The sequence below is a fragment of the Alosa pseudoharengus genome, unplaced genomic scaffold (genome assembly GCF_046254945.1).
Source record: "Alosa pseudoharengus isolate Yale_2024_CS ecotype anadromous, Long Island Sound unplaced genomic scaffold, YU_APseudo_1.1 YU_APseudo_1.1_scf_20, whole genome shotgun sequence".
Taxonomy (NCBI): Eukaryota; Metazoa; Chordata; class Actinopteri; order Clupeiformes; family Clupeidae; genus Alosa; species Alosa pseudoharengus.
Genome location: NW_027468664.1, coordinates 319,832 through 340,000, shown reverse-complemented (window position 1 = coordinate 340,000; position 20,169 = coordinate 319,832). Strand labels below are relative to the sequence as shown.

General features: G+C 44.2%; 1 protein-coding gene across 1 annotated transcript in view; it reads left to right on the top strand.

The window, feature by feature from the left end:
- pnpla3 (patatin-like phospholipase domain containing 3) overlaps positions 1-19,835 on the top strand; it is a 58,480-nt gene extending 38,645 nt beyond the window's left edge. The window contains exons 7-9 of the mRNA XM_076297479.1: positions 12,467-12,599; positions 18,838-18,939; positions 19,664-19,835. Coding sequence (XP_076153594.1) covers positions 12,467-12,599; positions 18,838-18,939; positions 19,664-19,835 — 407 coding nt within the window. The remainder of the gene's footprint in view (positions 1-12,466; positions 12,600-18,837; positions 18,940-19,663) is intronic.
- Positions 19,836-20,169: the final 334 nt, after the last annotated feature.

Below are 20,169 nucleotides of genomic sequence, written 5' to 3'. Positions count from 1 at the left end.
ATCTGAAATGTCGGATTGTAGGACAGTCTCTTGAAACCTCTCACAGCACCATCAAGCACAGCGGATCGGTTTATGTTGAATCTGCATCTTTGATTGCTATTGATTTTGGAGGCTGCGCACCTCCTGTGCAGATGTGTCGTGTAAAAATTAGAATTCAGAGAACATACGGAAATGAGATCATACTTTGTGATTGATGTATTTTACATGTACATACAGTACTTGCAGCTGTTTGCATAAAACAAACCACAGCAACTTAAATAGCACAAACTTCATTCTTTCAAACAATGTCATATTAACCAATCACTTACGGATGACTCTCAAGACTGGCCAATATAGTTAACTTCCTCATCAGAGGACAGGTCTGACATGATTGGTAGGCATCATAGTTGTCACTGACTAGTGGTGACTGGCTCACTGAGTTATCACTTTCTAAGTCAATGGTCACTTGTGGTGGGGGCTGGCTGGTTGGCTGTAGCCCTTCTTGCAACACAAACCTGCCTAATAGATGCATTTTGGCATCTGCTGCCATGACTGGCAGAAGTAGTTCTGAGGTCATATGATGCTGACGTATTGTTATCTTCATCCAACTCCATGATACTGTCCTCGGAGTCTGTGCTGTCCAACTAAAACACAACAGAAATAATTAGAAAAGATTGCCGATAAGTACACTGCGAAAGTATGACAACCTCATGCCTACATTCACATTACAAAGAGAGCATATGTACAATCATTTATCTGTTGTGGTATGGCTCTGTCCTAGGTACTCCCTGTCCTTCTGTGTGGTTGTCTGAATCGGTTCAATGTTTAACATGGAGTTATTTGACATAAGGGGGAAAGGGCATTTAAGATGTGATGATCAAGGCAAAATTTAAGGGGCACCGGTACAAACAAAGAAAACGTTTTTAGTTTTTAGATTTTTGGTTGCATGTGCGATGAAAGAGGTTAACTCTAGAGCACTGCAAAATGAAAACTGAGACCAACTCCTTCATATTTTGACAACCTGTGAACTATCATATTCTGCAAAAATAAATAATTAAAATCATTAGTGTCCTTCTTCACAGTTGTGTTGAAGTTCTATCTGAAACAGTTCGACGTTGGTTTTAAATACCTTACCTTACATGGGAGATCTGTGGATGGCCTCACATATACAGCCTTGGACTTTAAGATCTTGTGTATAATAAGACCACTAAGTTCTTGACCGCTGTGCAATTTTGGAGCAACCAGCTTGCTCCCACAAGCCATCAACAGTTCGATACTGTAACAATAAGGAAAATATGAGTTGACAATTATGAAAATGAGTTTACTAAAGCACATAAATGAAATAACTTATGATGTGCATTATATTGAAATTCCCGTAACAGTACCTTGAATCCATAGCATTTTTCTCTTCAAAAGCTTTATCTCCATGGTGACAGTCCTGCTGTCCCAGGACTTGTGCATTTCAAATGCATTCAATATGAACCCTCTTCATGTAGTTTTCTCTGTGTCTTATGTTTACACACTTGGTCCCAAGATGGGATTGGCAACAATATCACATCCTTTAGGAAGGTAGGATGGTTTGGGGCAGAAGGTTTACAAAAAGAAAGCATTAATAAGATTCAACTTATGGCCATCTTCTTTTCACACAGGCTTAACATCATCATCCAGTCAGATGCTTGCAACTCAGCCAGCTAGCCAGCCAATGTGAGAGCTAGCTCTTTCACATTTAACGCTATTTTTGCTGTAAACAGCTTACTCTGATGTCTCCATACCCAAAGATAGGCGGAATCCAATAAATGCAGAACTACACTGTAATAAGCTGCGCATTGAATAGCAAATTACAGGGCTGTATTTTGCACACCAGCGCATGGCGTAAAACTCGTTTTCCACCCGCGCAAAGTTTAATTCGGTATTTTGCACGATTATTTTTTTTAACATTGCGCCCAGGGGTGTGGCAATTAACAACCTAGGGAGGGGCCTGGCGAGTTGTCTAAAAATCGCTATCGTACACCACCTAAACCTGGTCAGAAGTCAATGGCGAGTTGTTCATATGCTATTTTTGACTGACACCTTGGTGAAGTTAGTTTCACTTTGCCAATGAGTTCAAATAATAGACGAGTGCAAATACGTGAAGGCTATGCTAAGTTTTAGTAAAGCATGGTTTAGTGGAATGACTATTCCATAGGGTCTCGCAAGCAGCCTCCTTCAAATGCGCCGTTGAATGCCAAAATACCGATGCATTTATTTGTTTGTGTTTGACGAGTGACGATGCACTTTAGAATGTCCTGATAGGGCCCACAATGTGTTTGACGAGTGACGATGCACTTTAGAATGTCCTGATAGGGCCCACAATGTGTTTGACATTGTATAACAAGAGCACAGCACTGGGTACCAGACTACTGTGCTTCCATGTTGCTGCTGCTGCTTTTTCTCCTAGTCAAAGTCTATGCATTTGTACAGTAAAATATCATACACTGTGGTTATTTAATGGGCTTTACAGATACTGTGTCGTCTCTCTCGTATAAAACTGCAGATTTAATTCTGAAACCTGGTTTCTGAAATTATTTCACACAGCTTGCTCCAACTTGCTTGATCATAACGTTATCACTAGTGGAGGTCTTGCGGAGTTTTCAATGAAAAATGGCTAACGTTAGGCCGTGTTCTATGTGGGTATAGCCACTAGCACAAGGGTAGCCTAGGCTACTTAGTCAGCGCTAACGTCACGACCATGCTAACATGAATTTATGGGGACACTGCAGATAGGATAACGTTTTTTAAATGAACTTACCTGTTCCTGGATTTCGACGACCATCCATCGAAATGCTGTCTTGTCTGGTAACGGGGTCCTCCGGGTTCCATTGAGCTAGTAGTAGAAGCGCTGATTGCAGGTCTGACTGGATTTGCAGTTCCACTCCTGAATAATCTCTGCATCTCCGAATCAGAACTCTGATTTGCAGTTCCACCCCTGAATAATCTCTGCATCTCCGAATCAGAACTCTGTTGGACTTGATTTTTATTGTCGAGACATCGTTGACAACAGCTCACCATTTCCTAAAATATTGTTCAGAAGACCCACAGCTTCTGTTAGCCTCTCTCTGTCCATCACAGCGCCACTAACGTGCAGTGCAGGATTTTGAGCGCCAAATACCGCTTCTTCTAGTAATCAAACTCCTTCCGTTTCATGCAAACTCTCTGTTTCATGCAAACTCTCTCACATACACCACTATACTCTCTCACACACACCACTATACTCTCTCACATACACCACTATACTCTCTCACACACACCACTATACTCTCTCACATACACACCACTATACTCTCTCACATACACCACTATACTCTCTCACACACACCACTATACTCTCTCACATACACTATTATACTTTCTCGCATACACTACTAAACTCTCTTGCATACACTACCATACTCTCTCACATATACTACTATACTCTCACATATACTACTATACTCTCTCACATACACTACTATACTCTTTACTGTCTCACATACACTACTAAACTCTCTCACAATAACTACTAAACTCTCTCACATACACTACTATACTCTCTACTCTCTCACATACACTACTATACTCTCTCACAATAACTACTATACTCTCTCACATACACGACTATACCCTCTCATACATACATGTAAAAGGATTATATAATAGTGAGTGTGTATGAGTATAGTGGTGTATATGCAAGATTATGATAGTGTGTGTAAGACCAAGTATGAATTAGACAGCCCCTCATACTACACACTCAACACAACTCCAAACCCACATCTTTAGTGTGTGTGTGCGAGTGCTAGTGTGTGTGTGAGAGAGCTTCATCTGAGTGTGTGTGAGTGTGTGTGTGTGTGAGAGAGAGCTTTATCTGAGTGTGTGTGTGTGTGTGTGTGTGTTACGGCCTGACTCAAAGGCCATAACCAGAACAAAGGAGGTCAAGGGTCAAGGGTCAACTTTTACTTAATTTATTTAAAAGAACTTAATCAAAAACGAACGAAGATGTCCGTGTCAGTAAATATGAAGAAGTCAGTGTGTAGGCAAAGTGCATGAGTGTGATATGGACTGAGAAGTGAAATGCGTGGATGCAAAACAAACAAAGGAAAAACTAGGCCGTCCAACAAAGCCCACGAAGGCCCAAAAACCAGCAGCCCCGCAGCCCCCTCCGCAGGGGAACACCCGTGCCCTTCATGCACAGGCCAGTTAGCACCGACAGGTGCGCAGGGGAACACCCGTGCCCTTCATGCACAGGCCAGTTAGGTTACGACAGGTGCGCAGGGGAACACCCGTGCCCTTCATGCACAGGCCAGTTAGGTTACGACAGGTGCGCAGGGGAACACCCGTGCCCTTTATGCACAGGCCAGTTAGGTTACGACAGGTGCGCAGGGGAACACCCGTGCCCTTCATGCACAGGCCAGTTAGCACCGACAGGTGCGCAGGGGAACACCCGTGCCCTTCATGCACAGGCCAGTTAGCACCGACAGGTGCGCAGGGGAACACCCGTGCCCTTCATGCACAGGCCAGTTAGGTTACGACAGGTGCGCAGGGGAACACCCGTGCCCTTCATGCACAGGCCAGTTAGGTTACGACAGGTGCGCAGGGGAACACCCATGCCCTTCATGCACAGGCCAGTTAGGTTACGACAGGTGCGCAGGGGAACACCCGTGCCCTTCATGCACAGGCCAGTTAGGTTACGACAGGTGCGCAGGGGAACACCCGTGCCCTTCATGCACAGGCCAGTTAGGTTACGACAGGTGCGCAGGGGAACACCCGTGCCCTTTATGCACAGGCCAGTTAGCACCGACAGGTGCGCTGGCCACGCCCACGCCGCCAATACCTGTAATGACACAAGACAGCCAGCAGCAAGCAGACGGACCGAGCAGGGACGTCACACCCCCCCTCTTCAAGAATTTGGCCCACAATTAACGAAAATAAACTAGAAACAAATCAATAATGATACATGTCAAAGATAGGCTAAATATCAAAACTACCAAATGTAAATTCCAAAGCTACTTTTTCATCTCCTTTTTTTACCTGAACCCTCATCCCGCCTCGACAGCTCTATCCAGCTCCGGCAATCGGGATCCTACGAGAGCAGTTTAAGAAGGTGGAAGAGCAGTAACAGGAGAATAGAACAAGCATTATATGAAACAAAGTGAGCAAAGGAACAGTACATTAATCTTATATTGGAGCTCGTGACAATGCATCTGCCAATACATTGTCAGTTCCTCGTATGTGTTTTACATGTAAATTGTATGGTTGTAAAAACAGAATCCACCTCATCAAACGCTGACTCGGACTGTGTAATGAATGCAAAAAAGTCAGCGGATTGTGGTCTGTGTAGACAACAACTGGAGCTCCACTGCCGACGTAAACGTCGAAGTGTTGCAAAGACCAAATCAAAGCAAGCGTTTCCTTCTCAATCACCGAATAGTTAATTTGATGGCAGTTAAATTTTCGGGAGAAGAAACAAATTGGATGCATTACGCCATCGGTATCTGTCTGTAAAAGCACGGCTCCTGCTCCGACATGACTCGCATCAACTTGTATTTCGAACGGCTGATCAAATTGAGGCGCAGCCAGAACGGGCACAGTTGTTAAAAGCATTTTTACATTTTGGAAGGCTTGTTCACAATTCTCTGACCAGCTACATTTTACTGAAGCCTTCAGCAGATCAGTCAGCGGAGCTACGACTGTAGAAAAGTTAGGGCAAAAACCTCTATAATAGCCCACCATTCCAAGAAACCGCATCAGTTCTTTTTTGGTTGTTGGAGGTGGGAAACTCTCAATAGCCAACACCTTGGCACGAAGAACACCAACCTTCCCTTGACCAACCTCTTTTCCTAAGTAAGTCACTGTAGCCCTGGCAAACTCACACTTTGCCAGGTTTACAGTGAGCCGTGCGTCTGCCAAACGCTGGAACAATGCACGCACTCTCACTACATGTTTCTCCCATGTGTCACTATATGAAATGACGTCGTCAAGGTACACAGCGCACCCTTCAAGTCCAAATACCACCCTGTTCATTAAACGCTGAAATGTGGCGGGAGCGTTACGAAGTCCAAAACTCATAACCGAATATGAATATAACCCTGTTGGTGTAATGAATGAAGTTACCTCCTTTGCTCGAGAAGACAGAGGCACTTGCCAATAACCACGAAGGAGGTCAAACTTGCTAACATATCTAGCTGCACCTACTTGGTCAATGCAATCCTCCATTCGAGGAAGTGGGAAAGCATCGGGCTTTGTGATCTTATTAAGCCTACGATAGTCTGTGCAGAATCGATATGTACCATCCGGCTTGCCCACCAGGATGCACGGGGAGGCCCAACCTGAAAAGGATGGTCTAGCCAAATCATTATCTAGGAGGTATTGTACCTCATCTTCCAGCTTCTTCCTCTTATCTAATGATACGCGATAGAAACGCTGACGGATGGGCAGTGCATCACCTACATCCACATCATGCTCAATCAAATGTGTTCGAGAGGGTGTGTCTCAAAACAATACAGGAAAATCAGCAATTACTTTAGACAATTCTTTTCTCTCTGAAACAGCTAAATGTCCCAACAACAAATCCAAATTACGGAGTGACTCAGAATTTTTCAAGCGCGGTTGCATACCAGTTATATCAGGGCTTTCCTCAATCTCCGCTGCCACCGAAGAAGAAGACCCCACAGACATGGCCGTAGCAACACCACCCACCAACTCAGACGGACCTTCAGTGTTTCTTAAAAAGTAGGGTTTTAACAAATTTGTGTGGCAAACCTGTGTGGACTTCCTGCGATCAGGAGTGGAAATCACATAATTATGATCAGACATTTTCCGTGTGATCGTATAAGGCCCTGCAAACTTAGCACCGAACGGAGAGCCAGGCAAAGGCAACAAGGCCAAAACCTGATCCCCTTGTGTAAACTCACGAACCTCAGAACTACGGTCAAATAAGCGCTTCATTTTTTCCTGTGCCACTTCTAGGCTTTTCCGAGCACTCTCACCCGCCAAACACAAACGTCTCCGAAAGCCATTTACATATTCAGTGAGACCCTTAGGTGGCACATCCTGCCGGAGACCATCTTTGAGCACTGCAAGTGTACCACGCACATTATGACCAAAAACCAACTGGTTAGGACTAAAACCAAAACTCTCCTGTGTGACTTCTCTAGCAGCTAACATCAGCCACGGTAGGCCGTCTTCCCAGTCACACTTCAACTCCACACAGTAAGCGCGCAAAAGAGACTTTAGTGACTGATGGAAGCGCTCCAGAGCTCCCTGGCTCTGTGGATGATACGCACTAGACTGACTCTGCCTAATTCCTAGACATTTCAATATCTCCATAAACATCTTAGAAGAAAAATTTGTTCCACGGTCACTTTGCACTATTTTGGGAACTCCAAAAATAGAAATAAACTGTGTAAGTGCCTTAACAACTGCTTTAGTGGTGATTCTACGCAACGGGAATGCAGCTGGATACCTGGTGACCTGGCACATGACAGTCAACAAATATTCATTGCCAGATTTCGACGATGGTAATGGGCCAACGCAATCTATAATTAGATGGTCAAAAGGCTGAGCTGTTGCCGGAATTGGACTTAAAGGTGCTGGTTTTAAAACTTGATTAGGTTTCCCAATCACCTGGCATGTATGGCAAGTCTTGATAAAGTGTGCTATATCTTTTTTCAACTTGGGCCAGTAGAAATGCTGAATTATCCAGTCATAAGTTTTTCTTACTCCAAAATGACCGGCTATATTACCATGGGCTGTGTTCATTACTACCTCCCGAAACTGAGTTGGAACTACTACTTGTATCAATGCCTCACCCACACCTAGCTCACTTTGCAGGGACCACTTTCGAAATAGTAGCTTGTCGTGAACGAAATAACCATTCGTAGCACAAGCTACCTCATCAGATGTCAGAACAACATCAAAAAATCTCTTTAAATCCAAATCACCCTGTTGCGCCACCATCCATTCCTCTGGAGATCGAGAACATGATAAAACTGACCAATCAGGTACACAAATCTTGGAAAGCTCCTTGTCATCATGAGAAGTCTCAGATTTAGTGCGAGACATCGCACGAGTGATCGCGCATGATTCAAACACATTAGGAAATGTTTTAACCAATTCGTCATCCGATAATGGAGACATACACACAACAGGGGGTGGTGGTACATCACGCCACACACGCCCACCTGCTAAATTATTCCCCAGAATCATATGCACCCCAAGCACTGGTAAAGAGGGACGGATGCCAACAATCACCTCTCCACTCACCAAATCTGACTGAAGAGACATTTTGTGTAACGGGACAGACAATGTTTGTAAACCAATCCCTCGAATCAACACATTTCTCCCTGCACTTGTTTCGTCAGAGAATGGCAAAACACCTTCGAGAACGAACGATTCAGAAGCTCCAGTATCTCGCAAAATTTTTATAGGCGTTTTCACCTCACTCCCCGACAAAGAAACAAACCCCTCTGTCACAAATGGAGCAAAATCTTGTTTCACCCCCACGTAGGTATTTTTCGCCATCAGTGTTAAGTCTTGAGCAGGCCTACTTTGAGAAACCCCATCACACACTGTATTAACCAACAAAGCCGATGCTGGAGAATTGTCCGGTCCATATCTACTAGACTTTTGCTTAAGAACAGGGCACTCCCCCTTCCAGTGACCCTCTTCAAAGCAGTAGTGACAGGCAGAATTGTTATCGGGAACACCTCTAGTACGGGCGACACTCTTTAACCCCTTCGAATGAGACAGCACATCAAATCTCCCCGGACGTTGCGCATCAGAATACTCTCTTCGGCCAAAATCTGCACTCAGACGATAATCACTCTGATAACTCTTGTGAGTCAAGCTAAACTCATCTGCCCACACTGCAGCCTCAGACATAGTCTTGGCCTTATTCTCATTTAGGTAGGTGGCAATACGGTCAGGCACGACATTTTTAAATTGTTCCAGAACAATTACCTCCCTCAATTCGTCAAACGTCTTAACATTTAATGAGGCACACCAACGATCAAAATGGGAAGAGAGTTCCCTAGCCAACTCCACATAGCACTGCTTGTCTCTCTTACGCCAAGTTCTGAATCGCTGTCGGTAAAATTCAGGAACCAACTCAAAAGCTTTTAGCACTGCAGTTTTTACCTTGTTGTAATCCCTGCGATCCTCAATTGCCAACGTAATGTATGCCTCCTGTGCCCTACCTGTGAAAACACTCTGCAACATCACCACTCGCTCAGAGGCAGGCCACCTACACTCATCCGCTATACTTTCAAATAATGAGAAAAAAATATCCGGATCTCGCTCATTAAATCTAGGCAGAAGCTTTAAATTACCAATGACATCAAATGAACGAGTCGGATTACCCACAGGATAGTCAGGAGCTATTTTCCCTTTTTAATTAATCGTAAACGTTCGACTTCCAATTTATAGTGCTGTGCCAACTTTTCTACCTCCAATTGTTGAGCGTGTTTTAATCTCTCCATTTCCATCTCCCGTTGCTGTACCATATCTGCCACCCTAAGTTTTTCCAATTCGACCTCATGATTACTGGCCTGCTTTGCCATTTCCCGATCATGAGCCTGCTGCATCTCAATAATAACTTTACGTTCTTCAAACGAAAGACCTTCAGAAGAAATAGCTAATTTAGAAGGCTCACTTGGTTGCAATAAAACTTGCGGCAAAATTTTCTTATTTACCAACACTTGTTTCAACGCTGCCAGCAATTCATCTTTACGCAAGCGTTTGTCCAAACCAACTATTTCATACGCAGCTACAATATCCCACAATTGCTTCTTAGAATACAGTTTTAACAACTCCTCAGATGGAGCCTTTACGAAATCATCAATGGAATACATTATACAATCTAGCCAATAAGACAAGCCAAACAATTTACCAAACAAAGCACCACGGCAAAGAAAACAAAGACTACGGGCCTATTCCATCACACGCAATATCGGGCCTTCTATCAGACACATACAAGCTGCGCTTCTCCAATCAGCCTACAGATAATCCCTCTACGAACGACACAGGTAGCTTACAAACTCCCCGCTAACTATACCGAAAAACCCCAACTAATTTAACTTACCCCCTGACGGCTTCATGTCACCCCCAAGGACTGAGCTCTTTTATACACCAGTATACCGACAGCTCAAGAATAAACAAATTGTTCACCCCCAAACCGCGGCGGTGCCTCAGCCCAGAGATGAGCACAAAAACAACAAAACCACCCTCGGCGAAACTCCAACCTAACCGGGGAGCAGAAAACTTCAGCAACCTGTAACGTTACGTAAGGGACTTACCCATATGCTGAAAAAATTCCAATGCACATATCAGGCTACTCAACGCAGGGGTAAAAAAAAAACGCATTAAGAAAATCAAACTACAAAATATTGACCCTTCTTTGTCCTCCACTACAATGCGATCACCAAACTTCGGCGAAATAACAACGCAACCCGACGTTGAGAAAAAAGAAAAAAAATGTTTTTACCCAATTCAAACTATGCTTTTGGACGAGCCCCCATGTTACGGCCTGACTCAAAGGCCATAACCAGAACAAAGGAGGACAAGGGTCAACTTTTACTTAATTTATTTAAAAGAACTTAATCAAAAACGAACGAAGATGTCCGTGTCAGTAAATATGAAGAAGTCAGTGTGTAGGCAAAGTGCATGAGTGTGATATGGACTGAGAAGTGAAATGCGTGGATGCAAAACAAACAAAGGAAAAACTAGGCCGTCCAACAAAGCCCACGAAGGCCCAAAAACCAGCAGCCCCGCAGCCCCCTCCGCAGGGGAACACCCGTGCCCTTCATGCACAGGCCAGTTAGCACCGACAGGTGCGCAGGGGAACACCCGTGCCCTTCATGCACAGGCCAGTTAGGTTACGACAGGTGCGCAGGGGAACACCCGTGCCCTTTATGCACAGGCCAGTTAGCACCGACAGGTGCGCAGGGGAACACCCGTGCCCTTCATGCACAGGCCAGTTAGGTTACGACAGGTGCGCAGGGGAACACCCGTGCCCTTCATGCACAGGCCAGTTAGGTTACGACAGGTGCGCAGGGGAACACCCGTGCCCTTTATGCACAGGCCAGTTAGGTTACGACAGGTGCGCAGGGGAACACCCGTGCCCTTTATGCACAGGCCAGTTAGCACCGACAGGTGCGCTGGCCACGCCCACGCCGCCAATACCTGTAATGACACAAGACAGCCAGCAGCAAGCAGACGGACCGAGCAGGGACGTCACAGTGTGTGTGTGAGAGCTTTATCTGAGTGTGTGCGAGTGGGTGTGTGTGTGTGTGTGAGAGCATTATCTGAGTGTGTGCGAGTGTGTGTGTGTGAGAGAGAGCTTTATCTAAGTGTGTGTGTGAGAGAGAGCTTTATCTGAGTGTGTTTGTGTGTGAGAGCTTTATCTGAGTGTGTGCGAGTGCTAGTGTGTGTGTGTGTGTGTGAGAGCATTATATGAGTGTGTGCGAGTGTGTGTGTGTGTGAGAGAGAGCTTTATCTGAGTGTGTGTGTGAGAGAGCTTTATCTGAGTGTGTGTGTGTGTGTGTGTGTGAGCTTTATCTGAGTGTGTGCGAGTGTGTGTGTGTGTGTGTGCAAGTGTGTGTGTGTGTGCGTGTGTAAGTTGTGTTTGCTGCTGCTGTGGTACCTCCATGATGAACATCCAGGCTGGTTTACAACAGTTTACACCCAGAAAGCCATTGCAATCTCTCATGTTGATCCTGTGTTAGTGTATAGTGTGTGTGTATGTGTGTGTCTCACCATGTGTGTGTATGTGTGTCTCTCACAATGTGTGTGTGTATGTGTGTGTTTCTCACCATGTGTGTGTGTGTGTGTTTCTCTCACTGTGTGTGTGTGTGTGTGTGTCTCTCTCACCATGTGTGTGTGTGTGTGTTTCTCACCATGTGTGTGTGTGTGTGTGTGTGTATGTGTGTGTTTCTCACCATGTGTGTGTGTGTGTGTGTGTTTCTCACCATGTTTGTGTGTGTGTGTGTGTGTGTGTGTGTGTGTTTCTCACCATGTGTGTGTATGTGTGTTTCTCTCACCATGTGTGTGTGTGTGTGTGTGTGTGTGTTTCTCTCACCATGTGTGTGTGTTTCTCACCATGTGTGTGTGTGTGTGTGTGTGTGTGTTTCTCTCACCATGTGTGTGTGTTTCTCACCATGTGTGTGTGTGTGTGTGTGTGTGTGTTTCTCTCACCGTGTGTGTGTGTTTCTCACCATGTGTGTGTGTGTGTGTATGTGTGTTTCTCTTACCATGTGTGTGTGTGTGTGTTTCTCTCACCATGTGTGTGTGTGTGTGTGTGTGTGTGTTTCTCACCATGTGTGTGTGTGTGTGTGTGTGTGTATGTGTGTTTCTCACCATGTGTGTGTGTGTGTGTGTGTGTGTTTCTCACCATGTGTGTGTGTGTGTGTGTATGTGTGTTTCTCACCATGTGTGTGTGTGTGTGTGTTTTTCTTACCATGTGTGTGTGTGTGTGCAGTGTTCTGTGATGCATGCAGGGGAAGGCAGGGTTTGTATGCGCAGATGTCCGACCTGCTGCCCCTGCGGATGGCTTCCTACATGCTGCTGCCCTACACACTGCCCATCCAGTCTGCGTACTCAGCAGCCCAGAGGTTAGTACACTATCCAGCAGCACAGAGGTTAGTACACTATCCAGCAGCACAGAGGTTAGTACACACTGCCCATCCAGTCTGCGTACTCAGCAGCACAGAGGTTAGTACACACTGCCTACCCATAGTGTTCTATTGCACTACCCTATCCCATCCATAGTGTTCTACTGCACTACCCTATCCCATCTATAGTGTTCTACTGCACTACCCTATCCCACCGATAGTGTTCTACTGCACTACCCTATCCCATCCACAGTGTTCTACTGCACTACCCTATCCCATCCATAGTGTTCTACTGCACTACCCTATCCCATCCATAGTGTTCTACTGCACTACCCTATCCCACCGATAGTGTTCTATTGCAAAACGCCTCCTTGAGGGTGTGTGTGTGTGTGTGATGTCTCACATGTATATATATATGTGTGTGTGTGTGTGTGTGTGTGTGTGTGTGTGTATGTTTCTATTTGCTGTTGGTACTCTAAAATGCCTCCCTGAGTGTAGGAGTTCAAATTCACTGTGTGCACTGCAAAAAATAAGTGGTATTATTAATGTTATATTAAGATCAAAACATCTATTTGGTATTGGCTTTTAGTATGAAGCAATTTACCTAGCACTCTCTTGAATGATCATTTTGACTTTTTGTTACAGGAAGCAATTGAGGGAAACAGGTAGACTGCCAGCCTAGGCTACAAACACGTGATTTATACTTCTGTACTCCTGTTCCTTCACAATTACTGGGTTGAACACACACACAGCCTAGACTACAAACACGTGATATATACGGTTTCTTCACAATTACTGGGTTGAACACACAGTGGTGTCATGTAAGGACCCTGATCATGTTGCACAGCACTTGTCATGACATTTAGTCTGTTAGGAGGCACAAAGGCACTGTTTAGTACATGCCCTCATAGCACAGCTTTAGTACATGCCCTCATAGCACAGTTTAATACATGCCCTCATAGCACAGCTTTATGCCCTCATAGCCAGTGTTGGGAAAGTTACTGAAAATTAGTAATTAGTTACAGTTACTAGTTACTTCTTTCAAAAGTAATTTAATTACCTTACCAATTACTGTATATCAAAAGTAATTAGTTACTAGACAAAGTAACTTTTAAGTCTGCTTTTAAAATGTAAATATGAACAGTACCGAAGTCACACAATAAACCTAATTTTTAGACCTATTTATTGTAGTTTCAACGGGCCTTCAAATCAATAGCCTTGTGCATGAGTTCTCAAACTTTTTCCGACCACAAAACATTCTACAATGCATGAAGGCTTCCCTGACCTTGTTTTGTGCCACCCTCCTCACCATCTAGGTGGTTTGATAGATATGTACAGCACACTGCCTACTGCTTGCCTTCTACTACTGCATGGTAGGCCTATGCATGGTGGTGCACTGACACTAGTGTTGTCACGATACCAAAATTATGACTTCGATACGATACCTGCCATAAATATCACGATGCTCGATACTAAAACGATACTACGGCGAAATCCTAAGATATCTGGAGAAGAAAGGACTCATACCTCCTCCAAGTGTATTGAGTCATTTGTGTTAAATTTGGTGCACTTTTGTAGTGTGTAGGTCAATTCTGGGTTCTAAACTTCTAAACTTCCTACATAATTATTATTTTTTTATAGTCAGTAAAATAGTAGGCCTACTTTGTGTGATTAAGTCCTTTATTGTTTGTTATAGTTCATTTGACAAATGACAAACTATGAACTCAGTAAATTCCTGATGATTAATTTGATATTAATGAATGAAGTAATACATAAATCATGAATTAATTCATGTACCCTTACCGTAAAGTGTAACTTACTCTGAGACTACATACATTACCAACCTAATTCGCTTCAATTGTGTAAAATGTAATGTAAATCAGGTTTTATGGCCAAGTATACTTTGGTATACAAGGAATTTGGTCTCTGCATGTATCCCATCCGTGAATTAGTGAACACACAGGTCACACATTGAAGCACACATTAACCTGGAGCAGTGAGTAAAATAGTAGGCCTACTTTGTGTGATTAAGTCCTTTATTGTTTGTTATAGTTCATTTACATTGTGTTGTGTTTTGGCAATAAAGTAGCTTTAAATAGCCAAACTAGGCTAGATCGATCAAGGTCAGTGTTAAAATTACTGCATGCAAATCACTGAATGCTATGCAGAGGGACCATCTGATGTACAGTATTGATGGGTTTCATCAGGTCCCTTTCCACAGGTGTATTAATCAAGCACCATGCAGTCTGCATTGATAATCAAGGTGCTTGATTTTATACACCTGTGGAAAGGGACTTGATGAAACTCATGAATAGGCTACCCTAGGCCTTCCCGTGTTCATGGAATTTCTTTGACAGTTGCAAAGGGGAAAATGTGAGGATAGTCTTCTTTGCGCCCAGTGTACAAGTACGACGTTCCAACCACTCAGGTCTTCGTCAGATAAGCCTACACCATTACCTGTTGCAATATATCTGTGTGCATTCCTACATTACGTCTATTTCTTTGATAACATGATTTGCTTCCACGTAGGCTACTGTAACAATAAGCCGCTATTATTAGGACTCAACACGCTTTGGTGGTATTATGCTGTGGGCTTTAATTAGCGCATTTCGGGTAGCCTATCCTACATCTGGGCAATAATTATTGAACAAATTGCAGTCTACATGCCATGACAAATATTACCAGTAGTAGGCTACTGACCGAACATGAAATAGATCGTTTACAAGTTATGGTAATGTGAACATTGCGCTTTCATCACGTTAGCACCCTATGATTACAGCTCTTTATGTCTCGTCAAAAAGATTACAGCTCGTTATGTCTCGTCAAAAAGATTACAGCTCGTTATGTCTCGTCAAAATTCATGGATGAAGGAAGGTTCGCTTTATCCCAGATAACCACTCGTTTCACTTAGGCTAGACTAAAACATAAGAGAACAACTTGGCACTAACCATGTAGTCGTGTTTTCTATAGCATAATCGTTAACCTGTCGTTCTTTGAACTCTTTAAAAATGTTGGGATATGTCTGCGAGGTGTTTAGCCAAGTTCCATGCGTAGCCTACTGCTTTTAAATGACTTTGTGTACCTGATGGCTTGCCTTCACTATTCGCGATGTATCCGAAATAGTTGCAGATTTCACTGCACCTTTTGTTTTATCCACAAGGCCTAGAACTGTCGGCAAAGAACTATGTTGACGTTGGCTGCCCACTCACTCACTCAGAGCTGCCTGCTTAGACACACCCACTTGACTAGATGCGTGCAAGGAGCAGTGAGAGCAGCAGTTCACACAGACACAGAACGTTATTTTAATAAAGTATCGATTCTAAAAACGTCTGAAATCGTATCGTTTTTTGCGTGAAGGCATCGCGATACCTTTTTAGTATCGATACACCGTGCAACACTAACTGACACTGAATTCTGCAATATAGTAAGTTATTATTATCATTATTATTGCAATCCTTCTGTAGGCTACATGGAATGAGTTCAATGGGATGTAATGTGAAACAATGTTAAATGGCTTATTTTTAAAGAAGTTATTGTCTGCTCACACACACATACAACCTTAGGTTATCCTCATCCTGCTTTGAACACAGTTGTATTATATAGCATTTTAAGCACCACCAGTTTGGGAAAAGCCTGCGCTTCACAAGTGCTGACCTACCGAAATAAGTTCTGATGCGCATCCGAGGGTTTGGGGTTGTCGCGCACTATGCAGAAGGTTACTCTTCGGCTGATAAGGTGTTCCAGAGAGAAGTTGCATGTTCTGTCGCAGACAAATGAATCCATAACACCACGGACGTCAATTCCGATGTAAACATACTGTGCAAATAACTCAAGTCGCTGTAGTATGTACGGTAGGCTATTTGGAGGTTTCTTTATCTGGTAAGTGAAATCTGCATTTTCCTCTCGAGTTAAACGTGTGCTTGCTTGTGCCAAGGCTATATGTAGGCTACTGTATTGGTGTTGTGGCGTGGCTATGTTAATGAGAAATTGATATAACGAAGCTTTTGCGCAATAGGCGAAAAAGAGCAGAGATAAAATAAACAACAATGCGCTTTTACTGTAGTGGAGCTCACAAGATGGAAACGAAAGGGAAAAGGCTTTTAAGATCGCCATTTAAATTGTAGCCTAATGCACTCGTGTCTGTTTTAGCATAAATACGAAATAAGGAGGAATGTGAGGAGGCTCCTATTAAATGTAAAGAATGCATCTGCAATCTAAACATGTACACAATCGCTGGAAACACAGCTAATGTCGGGAGACTAGATCAGAAGCAGCAAATGTGCATCGGTCATCTTGTCTGCAGTCGTTCATTCAAGATGAACAGAGTAACGCAAATAACGAACTCTTTGAAATTTCAGTAATTGTAATTGCGTTACTTGATTTACAAAAATACTTCGTTACATGCTCGTTACCACTAAAAGTAGTGGAATTACTCCCAACACTGCTCATAGCACCGTTTAGTACATGCCCTCATAGCACCGTTTAGTACATGCCCTCATAGCACAGCTTTAGTACATGCCCTCATAGCACCGTTTAGTACATGCCCTCATAGCACAGCTTTAGTACATGCCCCCATAGCACCGTTTAGTACATGCCCTCATAGCACAGCTTTAGTACATGCCCTCATAGCACAGCTTTAGTACATGCCCTCATAGCATAGCTTTAGTACATGCCCTTATAGCACAGCTTTATCCCCTCATAGCACAGTTTAGTACATGCCCTCATAGCACAGCTTTATGGCCTCATAGCACAGTTTAGTACATGCCCTCATAGCACCGTTTAGTACATGCCCTCATAGCACCGTTTAGTACATGCCCTCATAGCACAGTTTTAGTACATGCCCTCATAGCACAGTTTAGTACATGCCCTCATAGCACAGCTTCATGGCCTCATAGCACAGGTTAGTACATGCCCTCATAGCACAGCTTTAGTACATGCCCTCATAGCACAGTTTTAGTACATGCCCTCATAGCACAGTTTAGTACATGCCCTCATAGCACAGCTTTATGGCCTCATAGCACAGCTTTAGTACATGCCCTCATAGCACAGTTTAGTACATGCCCTCATAGCACAGCTTTATGGCCTCATAGCACAGCTTTAGTACATGCCCCCATAGCACAGCTTTAGTACATGCCCCCATAGCATAGCACAGCTTTAGTACATGCCCCCATAGCACAGCTTTAGTACATGCCCCCATAGCATAGCACAGCTTTAGTACATGCCCCCATAGCACAGCTTTAGTACATGCCCTCATAGCACCGTTTAGTACATGCCCTTATAGCACCGTTTAGTACATGCCCCCATAGCACAGCTTTAGTACATGCCCCCATTGCATAGCACAGCTTTAGTACATGCCCCCATAGCACAGCTTTAGTACATGCCCTCATAGCACCGTTTAGTACATGCCCTCATAGCACAGCTTTAGTACATGCCCTCATAGCACAGCAACGTTTAGTACATGCCCTCATAGCACCGTTTAGTACTGTACATGCCCTCATAGCACAGCACCGTTTAGTATATGCCCTCATAGCACTGTTTAGTACATGCCCTCATAGCACCGTTTATAGTACATGCCTCATAGCATAGCACAGCTTTAGTACATGCCCTCATAGCACAGCTTTAGTACATGCCCCCATAGCATAACACAGCTTTAGTACATGCCCTCATAGCACCGTTTAGTACATGCCCTCATAGCACCGTTTAGTACTGTACATGCCCTCATAGCACAGCACCGTTTAGTATATGCCCTCATAGCACCGTTTAGTACATGCCCTCATAGCACCGTTTATAGTACATGCCCCCATAGCATAGCACAGCTTTAGTACATGTCCTCATAGCACAGCTTTAGTACATGCCCTCATAGCACCGTTTAGTATATACCCTCAGCACTGTTTAGTACATGCCCTCATAGCACCGTTTAGCACAGCTTGTAGGCACTTTGGCTGCTTTATCGGCTAGCTGGCTGACTCGCGTCAGACAGCAGCATTTCTTTCCGTGTTTTTTTCCGACCGACGATATTCTGTGAACATGATCAGCTGAGTTGCTTGTTAAGATTGGCCAGAGTTCTCCTTTTAATTAAGTCAAATGATTTGAAGTCTCTTTGTACTGAATAAAACTTGGTTAGATTTTATTAGATAAGCAGTTTTTGCAGTGTGTGTGATGATGTCCCATGTAAGGTGTGTGTGTGGCAGGTTTGTGGAGTGGATTCCTGACGTGTGTGTGTGTGTGTGTGTGCCAGGTTTGTGGAGTGGATCCCTGACGTCCCAGCGGACGTGCGTTGGCTGGCTGATGTAGCCGGGGCTGCATACCAACAGGCCTGGAGAGGAGCGGAGACAGAGAGGTGACACACACACACACACATAGCAGTAGCCTAGCAGCTACAGAGCCCATAATCCAAAGCAGTAGCCTAGCAACTACATAGCCATTAATCGAATAGCCTAGCAACTACATAGCCCATAATCCAAAGCAGTAGCCTAGCAACTACATAGCCCATAATACAAAGCAGTAGCCTAGCAACTACAGAGCCCATAATCCAAAGCAGTAGCCTAAGGTCTGAGAGCCCCAGAGAAGGGGTAGTGTGAACAGGAAGGAAACTGAGGCCCCATCAGGACTGAAGTGCACCAGAAAGAGATCTTTGAAATGAACTCACAATGTGAATAAATAAACTGAGTCCCTTTTGTTTTGGCCTCTTTCTGGTCCCCTTTTAGTGGACTGAGTTCGGTTCTTTTAAAAGGGACTATATGTGAAAACACCGTTAGCGGTGAGATGAAATGCTTTGTGAGTGCGGCCCCTGGTCAATAGACAGGCTACATAAGTTGCTAGGCAACAGGTCACTCATGAAAACTTGATCATTGTGCGATCAGGTTAGACATGGACAGCTAAACTGATTATGATCAACGCTTGTGAATTGCACTCATCAGAACTTATGAGTGGTGTGTGTGTTTGTGTGTGTGCGTGTGTTTGTGTGTGTTTCAGATGATGACCAGAATATTGTCTTTATGTTGTTGACTTTGATGATTTTGTGGATGTTTATGTTGTTGCTTTTCTCATGTATGTTGGTTTAGGGGCTCCTCGGACACTCCAATCATGCAGCAAGATGGACCCCCGTCCATCTCCTTCATGGGTTTCCGTGGTTACGACTGGAACGTCACAGACAGGCCGTCACCCCCCAGCAGCCCCCGCACACCAAGCCCCGCCCCCAGACAGATCTGCCTCTTTGTGAGTCCGCAGGACTAGAGCAACATCTGGACACTGCAGTCCGTCAGAGCGCCAACGAACCGCCAGAACGCCAGACTGAGACACACCAACGAACCGCTAGATAGCGAGACTAAAAACGCACCAACGATCCGCTAGATAGCGAGACTAAAAACGCACCAACGATCCGCTAGATAGCGAGACTAAAAACGCACCAACGATCCGCTAGATAGCGAGACTAAAAACGCACCAACGATCCGCTAGATAGCGAGACTAAAAACGCACCAACGATACGCTAGATAGCGAGACTAAAAACGCACCAACGAACCGCTAGATAGCGAGACTAAAAACGCACCAACGATCCGCTAGATAGCGA